This window comes from Copadichromis virginalis, linkage group LG13, assembly GCF_057382275.1.
Source record: "Copadichromis virginalis isolate Kocher_CV1m ecotype Utaka linkage group LG13, C_Virginalis_male_GT1.1, whole genome shotgun sequence".
Classification (NCBI taxonomy): Eukaryota; Metazoa; Chordata; class Actinopteri; order Cichliformes; family Cichlidae; genus Copadichromis; species Copadichromis virginalis.
This window is the reverse complement of record NC_140630.1, coordinates 22,392,413-22,405,363: the sequence shown is the minus strand read 5'-3', so window position 1 is coordinate 22,405,363 and position 12,951 is coordinate 22,392,413. Positions and strand designations below refer to the sequence as shown.

General features: G+C 42.0%; 1 protein-coding gene across 2 annotated transcripts in view; it reads left to right on the top strand.

The window, feature by feature from the left end:
* Positions 1-12,951, top strand: part of mcu (mitochondrial calcium uniporter) — a 65,994-nt gene that overhangs the window by 23,555 nt on the left and 29,488 nt on the right. Inside the window, exon 2 of one of the 2 annotated variants that reach the window (XM_085478044.1) lies at positions 8,493-8,603. In XM_085478044.1, coding sequence (XP_085334170.1) covers positions 8,493-8,603 — 111 coding nt within the window. Of the gene's footprint in view, positions 1-8,489; positions 8,604-12,951 lie in introns of both variants that reach the window. The other variant, XM_085478043.1, reaches the window with a different exon arrangement.

Here is a 12,951-nt window from a genome sequence, read left to right as displayed (position 1 = left end):
GCCTCGCTCTCTTGCACACACTGCCTTCATGAACCAGATGTGTAAATCCCACACAAACTGTGTGATATTAAATGACAGAGGGGGGGTAGTGCATGTTTGCATCCCATACATTTGCAGGTGAGCGTCCGCATTTGTCAGTTAGGCCAGACACTGACCTTGGAGCCTTCTCCTTGTCTGTTTGGTTCATATTACTTTAGAACAACCTTGCGGCGTGCTTCTGGTAATTTCTTTGTCCAACCACACGTGCGCGCACACACACACACGTTCATCTACACAAAAAAGTCTACCTGCCCTTGAGACCACAGGCCTAGTCAGATTCACTCTGAGTGTACCTGCTATTACCCAGTGGAATGATCTTATATCACTGACAAACACATTGTTGACTGCATCAACTGTGCTGTTCAAACTTTCACACCACATAGAAACTAAGCAAGTGTTTAGGGTGACGCTCACTGGACGGCGGCTTCCTTCTTCTGTTGTTATTTAACACAAAGCAAGGATGGACAGATGACAATGACTTGTTGCCAGATACCTTGTTTAGAAATGGCTTTTCCACATCAGAGCTTTGGCAAATGAATGTTATCTGGAACGCACAGACTTCTTCAGCCGCTTAAATGGAAACATCCCAAAGAAAATGGAAAGTGTTTACCTTTGAAACCCATGGCTCACACTTCATAGTGTGCAAAAGGACGCAAATAAATCACAATAAGCTTAGTGTCAGAGAGAATGATAAAGACAAGTCGAGTATTAAAAACTCAAAGGAGCTATTGTTTGTCAGTTTGCTTTAACTTCATTAAGAGGTCAGCTGGTATTTTAATACTGGGTTAGTCATGCTGTGTTGTCTTTAATTAAGTACAGATGGACAAATTAAAATAGTTTGGATGTGATTAGTCCTTATTTTAAAACTATGTTTATGTATGTATGTTATGTTTTTGTGTAAAGTCTTGCAAAATAAATTGAAGCCTACTAATTTTGTTTTAGTCAAATTTTGCATGAAAAAAATTGTTGGCTTACTAAGCAGTTTAGTAGACGTTAGTGGTTTGCAGCACAGTTTGGACTTGTACACATCAGGCACGGTGTTCATGGCCAGCGTTAAGTTACATCAGTTTATATTGATGTCGATTCAATTCAGTCACTGAATTCCGCCTTTATACTAGCTTCACGGTGTCTAGGAAAGCTGGTTATAAAATTTGTGAAATATCTGCTTACATCATGTTGAATTCGCTGTGCTGAACCCAAAAAGAGCAGTGAATACAGGCAACACAGGCCAGCTGATTGTATCCTCATAAAAATAATTATGGGAATTATTTCTAGGTTATTATTTTCTTTATGCTATAATGCTGCACCCAATCTTAGGGCTCCCCCAACCGCCAAATCTCACTTTAACTTAAACCCCCGGCTACATCACCCACTCCTAAATGTTCCCATGTCTGTGATGGGATTTCTTGAGTCATTAGTATCCTCTCTTCTTTCCTGGATACTAGGGCTGGGTATCGTCACTGATTTCTAGAATCGATTCAATTCCGATTCACAAGGTCCCAAATCGATTCGATCCACGATTCGATTTAATTCGATTCGATTTAAATCTGGGAAATTTTGACAGTCAGAAGTATAATTCAGATCAGAACATTTACATAGGGAGGGAGAGAGAGAGAGCTGTGCATCGCAATGGAAGCAAAACAGTAAAAGAGTGAATTCATGACGATGTTTATGTGAAGCGTTTGGATCTTCTTTTGCTGCTGGTTCGGTCAATATTGTTTGGAGAGACATCAAACTAACAGCTTTAGAATCAGCGCATAAAGGGCGTGAACACAAAGCGCGGACCCGGATCAGCGAGCTGTCGGCTTTCAGCCCCGACTGTGAGAAAGTCACATCTCACTGATTCTGATCCGCGGGTCGCGCTGTGTGTTTAAGTCTATGTGCAGAATCCCTGTACCTGCTCTCATTTACTGTTTGGTGGTTCTTGAAATTTTGTGAGATGTCACCAGAGATTCTGGCATTTCGGACAAAATTAATTTATATAAAAAAATCGATTCAGGATTTTAATGAATCGATTTTACGTTATCCAAGCCAGAATCGATTTTAATCGATGAATCGATTATAAAAACCCAGCCCTACTGGATACAGTGACCGTCTATCCTTCAGCATCTTCCTGTTGCTGTGTATCATTACAGATCATCCAGGGAACCCCTGTAACTCAATCAATTCTTAGCTATAAACTACTTTCACCATCCAGCGGTCGCTCAGCAGCCCCTACCTCACTTTACCCTGCATGTGCAAGTACTGGGTTACAGGGTGTGCTTAATGTGTTGGAAATTTCATTTAAGCCTCCTCCTCTCGTCTCCTATCTCGCTCACTTCATCTTTCCTTTCGGTGCCCAGTGATTGCTTGTAGCCAGCGCAACCCACCACCGCCCTCCATCCTCCCTAAGGCTGGCTGGCTTTCTCTCGCTGGTGCTGGAGAACTAGAGAGGCTCACTAAACCACGCAGGAGAGGAAGGCAAGGAAACGAGGAGAGATGGGACAGATCAGATTGATTCCTTTAAATTGTACAAAATATTGTAGTGCAGAGTCATTAAAAAGGTGCACATGTGGATTGCACGCTGACAGCAGAATTGCAAACGAATGCAGAGAGACAACAGACTCTGCATGTCAGTCTCTTTATGTACCCAGTTTACTATATTAAATAGCTGTGTGCAAATGAGGACTGGAGGATATTATAGCTCACTAGGAATAAATAGTATACACAAGTTATCCCCAAAGAGTCTTTGAGCATCCTTTGGGCACATTTTGTTAGGACACAAGTCTGCTTGTGTTGTTGTTACTGTAATTGTCCTGTTTGTTAAAGCCATGGGGAAGGGCCATTGTTTATTAAAAGCTATACGTGACATGTCACTGAGTACTAAATGGGTAATTTGCAGGTTGTATGTAAGGAAGTGATTTTTTTAAATAGACTATTAGATCAGTTGGTTGTTTTGTAAAGTATCAGGTACGAGTCTGAATCATTTTTTCTATGCCAGTATTATGAAATGTTTCCATGCAGGTTGTGTTTTGTGTGTATTTCTAGTAGTAGTATTTCTAGTTGTTGAGGTGTATTGGCTCTTAGGTAGACTGTTTTGAAAGCACAACGTCTGATGCGTCCTTTGAAGAACACAATCAAAGTGTTGCCTTTGCAAAAAATGTTTGAGGAATGAAATTGTTGGGTTGGAGCCAATGACTGTGCAGACATATTTTGCAGCATATTGCGATGGTTTTCAGTCTAAAAGCTATTTGTGCTTGGATGTACATACACGTTCTCTTTTTTGCCCCTACAGTACATACCCACACACTTATTTCACTGCACAGTCTTACAATGAGGCTCACTTAACGGAGCATCTATGGTATCTTAATGGTTAGCTACTCTGAACTGTGAGACACGCAAGCCTTCTGGATGCTTGCTGATGAGCCGATCCCAGTAATTATAGAACTGGAGTTGCTGGGAATCACCTCAGTTCATGCATGGGGGAATGCGCAGAGGTGACAGATTTCTGGAGTCTCGCCCTGGATCAGAATTCATGTAAACACTCCGGTGGGAGTTGCTGCAGATCAGGCAGCACTCGGGTGTCATAGCATGGGAGACTGACAACATGCAAAGCTAATAATAACTCCAGTTTCGACTGTTGTGACTGAAGTTACCTGCAGAAACGGAGAGCTGAGCTGCTCGCCAGAGTTTAGGTTTGATGTGCACATCTGTGATCAGTGCAGGTTGGTCCCTCAGCAGCTCCAAGCTCATAACACACCGTGCCATAAATCAATCAGTAAATCAATACGCAGCAGCCGCTGAGTTTCACGCTGGGACAAAATGTGTGAAGCAAGTCTTGAATGTGTCACATATGATGTGGTGCAGAGATGCTATTTTATATCTAAAATCGCTCCCCAAAAAAGAGCACTGAGCCTATGGTTTGAACTCTAAATACATCTATCCGTTTTTAGCAGCGTCTTATGCTAGTCTCGTGCTACTGCTGGGCAATACTGCTGTGTTTTGTTTTTGTTTTTAAAAAAAGGAGATCCATAAAATCTATAAGTACTTACCTTGTTTTTCATTATTAGGGAAGACATCATTTCTCCATTGATATATTGGATATTTTAATGCAACAGCTCTCACCCTAATTGAGACAAAATATAGTGTTTAGTATCGTTTCACAGCATAAGCAAGTCAGAGCTACATACGCCTCATTGTAGTTTGGAGTGAATGGTTGAAAATCTGCTTTTCTGCTCGCTGGGTAACAAGATGCACTTCCTTTTTTTCTGTTTTTTTTTTTGTCACAGTGAAATTGCTGCCTTGTAAGCAGAAAATAGGCCTTTCCTCTCACTTGTTTGTAGCTTGTTGTGTTTTATCTACGAGTAAAAGTGTTGGGATTTAACCAGCTTGGGGACGTTTGTGTCAGGAGACAAAGTGATGTGTTTTGAGTGTGCGTGCCTCCTCGGTTTGTCGTAGGTAGTATCTAGAGAGAGCAGCTGTCGTCCTCAGTGGCAATCTAATCAACAGAAATAGATGGACCCCCCCCCCCTCGACCCACCCCTTCCCTTTCTGTGGGTGGCAGGCCGGGTAGTGCAGAGAGGTCACAGCAACCTCATTGAGAAACGCCTCATATATCGTGCCGCATTAATGAGAAGAAACATTTGTCATAGTTTCAGTTGCAGTAATATCTGTCTGTGGAAATTAATATGGTGTGGTTTTGGCCTTACATTGGGGCTATCATTGTTTTTTTTTGGATTTGTGTCCTCTTTTATATTGATTTATGTGCAGCACGTCTGAAACCTTGGTGGGTTAATGAGTCATCTGGCCCCAAACAAATAGAAGGGAGTTAATTGTTCAAGCAATAGCCTGCACTTTGTTTCCCGCAGCTGATTTTTGGCGAGGGCTGGACTTGTTATTTTGTTTAGTATTTTGTTTGAGTGTTAATATACAGTGTAATTCTTGCAAAAAAAAAGAAGGTCGGGGGATTGAGCAATATAAGCGTATTATTCTGTAACTGTATTACTGCAGTTTGAATTCGCTGCCAGGGTGAGTCAGTTTGGTTGCTTGGCAGAGAACTTGCTTCATTGAAAATCACACATCACAGCACCAACAGTTCAACAAATACGCTTCCTCCTCCACACTAACAGACCAGAGGAGACTCTCTTGGCAGTTCATGGACACTTTTTATAGGCACTGGAGTCATGAATATAGGCTCCTCCTATGAGTTAATGTGGTGTGCCTGACCTGTCACAGATAAGGAAGAGGCAATAATCCCTCTGCAGCATGCTATCTTGGTACCAAGGTCCATTCCTATCTTCATGTTGAGGACACTGTGTTTGCAGCTGTGATATTGCTCTTTGCTAAATGTTTTTAGTGGTCGTTCCTACAAGTGTGACCACTTGCAGACATTGGGCTCCTAAGTGGTAATAATACTCAGTTGCGATTTATGTTGAAAAGACTTGTGTCAAACACGGTTATGAACAGTGGAGAGTTTCTTTCATTAACTGTCCTCCGCAGCCCTTTCTATAATTAAATCTGCTTGTTTACTGCCGTAGAAGCTGAGAGCTGGAGGGGAGGGAAAAAAATGGGATCGGTGCTGGTTATCATAGCAGCTTGGCAAGGATGTGTTATGCTTGAGCTTGACTAGTCCTGATACTCTGCAAGTGTGCGCAAGCTGACTTTTTCGTTCTTCTTTCATAGGATGTATTCATCGAAGAGACACTACAGATTTAATTTCCTAAAGTTTTCCTTGTGTAACGATATATGATGCACAACTGTACGTATGTCATTAAAGAATTACTGCAATACAGAGGTGTCTAGGTATTGCAGTATTAGGGAAGTAGATTACTGTGGGTAAGGTGTTGATGAGTTAATGTTGCATTTACTGGGCTGTTGGTTGGCAGATTGGTTAGTTGTGTCAGCGCACACTGCCAGGTACACGGGTGTTCCCTGTGTGCAGCTGGCATGCTGTCCTTCTGACTCTGTGTGTTTCCTTCCTCTGTCCAGAAACACACAGGTTGGGTAAAATGCGCTGTGATTATTGTGTGAATGTGATGGCTGTGTTTTAAGGTGTCACCTGTCCTACAAAATCCTTAGAAATGGTCGAACTTTGTGCGGCTCCGAGCAAGAGTGCGTTAAGAGGTTAAGGGATGTGAAAATACTGATGCCACTCTCAGGTGGTAAACAACATTATGTCGTTTTCACACTTTGGTTTGTGTACAATTGTTAGATGCTAGTGGGCGGATTTTGTTAGCTTTAGTGAGAGCCAGGTTCCCATATAGTTACAGAAAAATTGCAAGTTTTGGCTCTTTGTAACAGATCAGGTGTTTAAGGTAAAGACATTAGAAGCACTCATTGACGTTTTTTATTTTGGTTTTTATTATGTGCATGCACTTTTTTTCATTTTCAGTACAGTTTAGCACATCATCTTTGGTTCCTGTTTTATTTTGAACGGCTCTACATTTCAAACGTAACGGTGACAGTGGGTGCATTTCACACCTGACCTTTTTCTGTTGTTACTGCTTAGTGTGGAAGTCTTAGAGCTGGTTGGAGCTGCCAATATGTAACGTGTCCGCATCTGTGGGTAAAAAAACGCGTAGTTAATATTTGTTGTGGGCAAAGTCGGTGCACTCTCAGTGTTTTTTGTACAATTTTATCTCCACCTAATCGTTCCTTAGTGCTGGGAGGCACAAAATATTGGAGTGCGCATTTTGAAGGTGAAAGTATTTTAGTCATTGCAGTCTACTGTGACTCTTTCATACACTTGCCCACACACACACTTCTGCTGCTATTTTCTACTTTCCAAAAACGTCCTCACACTCCTGTTTAGTAACTCACAAAGCTAAGATATGTATTTGTGTGTATACAGTGTAGTGTATACAGTAATGTGGAGAGAAAATACGTGTTCTCAGCACTCCTCCTGCAGTTTTGTGGTAACTTTTTGCCTCAATAAGTTGAAGTAATCGTTTCCTATATATGTTTATCAGTCACATCGTTGTTGTGGCCCATTCTTGTCTACAGCTTTGCTTCAATTCATTGAGCTCTCTTGAAGTCCCAACACAGCATTTCAACCAGTTTCAGCTGGCCATTGTAACACCTTGAGTCTTTTCTCTTTCAGTCATTCTGTTTTCGATCTGCTGGGGATCATTGTCCTTATTTCAAACATACTTTAGCTGTCAGACAGATGGCCTCAATTTTCACTATAGAATATAGAGGAGCTTTGAGCTGTTGAGCAGTCCTGTGACTGCAAAACAAGCCCAAATCATCATGTGTCCACCACACTTAGTATGTGTGAGGCTTTTGTGTTGAAATGCTGTTTCGTTTTCACTCATCATGGTGCTGTGCGTTGTCCAAACATCTCCTCTTTTGCCTCGTTTGTCTGAAGGACATCGTTCCAGACGTTGTGTGGTTTGTTCAGATGTAACTTTGCAAAAATAAGCTGTGCCGCCATGTTCATTTTAGAGGAAAGAGGCATTCTTTTGGCAACATGTTCTGTTTTTTCTAATTGTACTGTCATGAGCTTTAAGATTTAACATGCTAACTGAAGCCTGTAGACTCTGACATGTAGCTCCTAGGTTTATTTTTATTTTTATTTTTTACAATTTATAAAGCATTACATGATCTGACCTTGGGGTAAATCTGCTGGGATGTCCCCCTTTGGGAAGATTTTGGCATCGTGTAACACACACTTGAATGCTACAGACTAGCAAACTGCTAAAATGTCTCATGTTCTCACTTGCTAATGATGAGTTACCCCTGCAAAGCATGAAACATAAAATAACTGCCAGAAAATTCAAATGACTTCATTTGTATAGTTTTTGCTACAGCCAGCATTTTCCCAAATATGGTACACTTGGGGTTACAGGTTTAATCAGTTGCATTTGATTATTAGCACCTGGGTGCTACTTACCCTCTTAATTGGAGAAGCAGTAAGATTGTGCTTCTTTTTTGACTTGCCTGTGTTTACCAATATGTGCACTGAAAACCTGCCTTTTCCCTCCCAACCATCGCACAGAGATCACATTCCCAAATATCAAATCTAGCGTATTTTACACTTTTCCTCAAATATAATAATAGTCAACTTGTGCACAACCTAAGAAGTAGAAAACTAACTCGCTGCTAATGCTGGTTTAGATTTGGTAAGCGCGTTTACCTCTAGGTGTCAGCAACAGCAGCAGAGACTTTCTCACACACATGCAGTCTATATGCATACAGTAAGTGCAACACAAAGTTTCACATCATGTTTCTTGCACACGTAACCGCCTCATTTCACCGTGTGTTTGAATGTTTGCCACAAAGAGGAAATATCCCCCACATTTCAACGAGCAGAAAATAAAACCTGCTCCTTCAAAACCTCATTGTAGCTCACAGTAATGCACTACTGATCACGACGGTGGATGTTTTCGTGGGGGGTTGGATTTTGATCATCCCCTCTCTGATGATGATGTCTCCTATTTTGACATTTGTGTCTGTTTGTGGCTTTTCTTCAGCAGGACGTACTGTCTGCTCCTTTCCCCCATCAGACTGTCAGGAGAGCACATGGCCTACGGTCAGGAACCCACTCCACACTCTTCACCCAGCCTACCAATGCCCTGTCTCCACAGGTTAGTGTGTCCGCGTGCATGTGCATCTGTATTATAAAGGAAATGAAAACAATAGATTGTCTTATTGATTTCTGGGCCACTTGGCCTCAAGAGGAAATCCATAGTTAGTTGTGTCTGGCTCATTGATGTGGGCAGCCTTTGACAGCAGCTGGGTTTAGCGTTGTCAGCACTTCCTGACACATTCATCACCTATTGCACTTGTCATTTGTAAAGGTCGGTCAGGGAATGGTTGTATTATTATGCAACTGAGACCTCAGATTGTTGTAGGTATTGAATCGATATTGGCTGGCTGAATATTGCCAGTCATTGTAACTTGCGTCACCCAACCTTGAGAAACTACTAGCTCTCCTTTAGTAAAACTTTAATATCAGCTCTTAGTTTCGTTTTTAGTGACCATGTAAATGCTGATAGAATAAAATCTTGTGCTAAACACCTGATTTAGCACAGCATCCCTTTTTTTTTTTTTTTTAGTCTAGATCGACATGCATGATAATTACTGTTCCCATCAAGTCTCAGTCGTTCACTGCTCGTTACTCTCTGGATTAGGAGTTATCAGTTCTTTCATTTTACCTGCGTCTCCTTGATGTCAAGACTAAACAACCCTCTTCATCTTTCAAAGGCTTCTCCATTAAAAAGCTCTTATTTTGGGAGAAGCCTTTGAAGGCTGATTAGATCATTGGACATCAGGTTTTCTAAAAACGGTCACCAAAAAAAAAATATTCAAATGGTTTCACCAGTGGAAGCCCACCATTCAAAACAACCTCCCCACAGTGGTTTTTACCCTCTGATTCAGTGTTGTTGACAGCAGCAGCGTGAGCTGCCGCACGAAGCCGGTTTTCCTATCAAACCTTATTACGCCCTGCATATCATTATCCTGACAAGTATGCATTTAGATTATAAACAGCACCGAGACTTTTCCAAATGGGGAGTGCCACATCAAAGAGGAGAACGGGCAAACAATGTCGGTGACATTTGACTTTGATGTGAAATCATCAAAAAACTTTTCACTAGTTTCGTGCTACAACTACGGAAACTTAAACTCGATGGTTATGTTTGTGTGCACGGTAATACTGCAAACAGTGGTTAGAGCTTCACTGCAGATGGAGATTTTACTTGAAAACTTCAGTCACTACTACCCAACTTGCCTGTCCTCTCATGTTTTCCTACCTGAAGGCTGCTCGGGTCGTTGTTGTGGCAGTCCTCTATGCGATTCAATCCCCTCTGTAGAGAATCTTTTGTTCTTCAGGCGCAGTTCAACTCCATCATCTGGGACTGCAGCTGGTGACAGTTTTCCTTGTTCTGCTCTGCTGCCTCTGTGTTTCAGTGACCCTCCTGCTCAGAGCAGAGAACAGAACAAGGACTAAAGTTGCCAGCTGATGTCCAAGTTGGTGGACATGGAGTCCATCTATGGCACGAGGCTCAATGCAGACGAGGGATTGAGATGTCAAGCAACAATACTATACAGTATTTACTGGGGGGAACTGTTCACATTTCCTTTGAAGATTGCTGTCTGCTTTCAAACATCATAGTTGTGCTCGGCTTGTGATATACTATCATGACCTGGAAGTTTGAGCGGTATCTTGTTTTCGTTTTCAGTCCATTGTCCGTTGTAGTTTTTGGCTTTGCCTGTTTTTCCTGTGCAGTTCCTTTTAATTTCCCCACATCACACACGTTCTACCAGAGTGTGGGAATCATGGTGTTAACTGTTGATAGGAAAACTTGTGTCGGCTTTACCAGCTAATCAGGAAATGAACATTCTGAATACTTTGTCTGTAAAATAGCATTGGTGCATAGCTCTTTAGTCATAATGAGGAATGGGTCTATTGTCATTCAGAGTCGTTTTTAGAGAAAAATAACAGCACTGTCCAAATATCTCAACTTCACACAACACAAATGCAGGATGTAGATATTTAATCAGCTGGGACTTTGGTCATTAAGTTAAAGTGACAGGAATTGTATCCAGGCAACCATATGCCGTATGTGTTCAGTTAAGTCCGTTGGGAAAATTATGATTCACATCTCAGATTGTGATCCCACACAGATTTAAAGTTAAGTTCTCAAAATGTCTAATACTCCTGTGGAGGCCTTTTCTTTTCTTTTCTTTTCTTTTCTTTTCTTTTCTTTTCTTTTCTTTTCTTTTCTTTTCTTTTCTTTTCTTTTCTTTTCTTTTCTTTTCTTCAGCACAGTTCAATAGTCCTAAACTTTACTTGCTTATGTTTGAATCAGCTAAGCTGTCTGGTATTTTGAGCGTTGCAAGATAACAAACTTAATCTGAAAGAAATTGAATGAGTCTGTTATAGTTTATGTCTGTTGCTGGGCTCAGTAGCGTGATATCAATACCAGATGAATTTCTTCCTCAGTTACAAATTTGATAGACTGTTTGCTATCTGTTTATTGAACCATACTGCAGGGGGGAAAAAGACACAATGATACAAGTGAAACTTTTGTTGGATAGCTCGAACTCTGCGGCATTTAAAGTCAGAGGTTTTGGATGTAATCTGCAGCACTTCAGTGAGTTGTTGTCTGAAAAGTGCAAATGCTAAATCTAAAATCTGCCCAAGATAATTATTCATCAGTTCATGTTGTAACGATTTGGTGTATTCAATGTGGCTATGTACACATGGATCTCTCTCTGGGGGCTTCCCATGATGCACTGAGTGTTTCTTCTTCACTCACAGTGTTTATTCAGCTCTCTGCATGTAATCATTATTATTGTTATTAATCTCTGGCTCTCTTCCACAGTGTGTCTTTTGTCCCGTCTTCCTCCCCTCACTCCCATCTGGTCATGGCAGATGGCTGCCTCTCCCTGACCCTGCTTCTGCTGTGGGTTTCTTCCTGTTAAAAGGGTGTTTTTCTTTCCCACTGTTGCCAAGTGCTTGCACAATAGGCGGGAGGGGAGGGGGGGTCACCTGATTGTTGAGGTTTTCCCTGTATTGTTATAGGGTATTTATCTTACAATATAAACCTCTTTGAGGTGACTGCTGTTGTGATTTGGAGCTATATAAATAAATTACAATTAAATTGAATTGAATTAAAATATAACAGTCCTTAGATCTGACAGAGTGACCTTTCAACTTTGCTATTTTGTCCTTCGACTCATCTCCAACTCCTTGCACTTGGTCTTCCTGTGACTAAGATCCAGGAAGAATCCAATAAAACAGATACATTATGGAAAAATGATCATTTCAAAGTTAAGCGTCCGTTTTTTTTTTCACCAGGAAATACTCTTGACCCTGCGACGTTATCCTTGCATGGAATAAAACTTTTATGATGAGAACACGATATTTATCCCTTGAGTGCTTGTAATCCTTGTGCAACAAATAGCAGCGCATTAGCTCGTCTCCCCCTCTTTTCTGCGTGTGTTTATGCTGTTACTTGGAGCAAATGTATGTTCAGTGTGCTTTGTTTGTGCTCTGTGCTTATGTGTCACTGGTCTTTATGAAATGAAGAAGGGTGGGCATGGATTTGCACAAGGTGGGGGTGGCTGTACAATGAAAACCGAGCCGAGGCTTTCTCTTGGAGTCCTGTTTACATTTTGCTGCAATGGGCCACTTGAAAAGGCATCGGGTGGAGTGATGTTAAATGAGAGCAGTGCACAGTACACACAACTTGCCTTGCCTGAAAGTAACAGCTTTAGCAGCGGGCTGTATTAGCAAGTTCACTGTAGAATGACGCAACAGAGCTCACAGGAAGCCCGTTCCCAAGCGTCCCTTTCCCTGCCATGTACCCTCAAGAGAGACAGCTGTTTGTTCAGAGGGCAGGGGAGGGAGGAGACATGGACGGCCCAGCAGGGAGTGTTTGCCTTGCTACGGCCTGTTGTCTCTGCGAGGTAGAGCCGGGGATGATACTGCCTGAGCCGTAGTAAAACAAGGAAACATCAGCAAAACAGAGATGCTGTAAAGAAGCACAAGAAATCAGGCTGCATAAACTTGTTAGCTTTGATAACACTGGCTCTAAAAGTGCCTGCTTGCACTGTCTGCCGTTTGTATATAGCACTGTTATCAGTCAACACCCCCCCCCCCCCCCCTTTCATCTCATTGACACCCTTCTCCCTCGCTCCTGCATTGCTGCAGTACAGGCACTTGTCTCCTCCTTGGCTAAGCCAGCCCTCTCTCTCTCTTTCCCTCCCCTTGTCTCCAACCTTTCCTCCCTCCCCTCCTCGCTCTGCCGTTCTTTGGCATCCTTCAGTTTAGCTGCAGCTTCCCACAAGGCCCTGATGGGTCAAAGCTACACAGACGCGCACACACAAAGCAGTTTACAGCAGCGCCATTCACGCACGGACCTCTCGATCCATCTGCGACTCGGCTCCTGCGGAAGGCAGCCGTGATAGTTTTAACAAAGTTGTCAA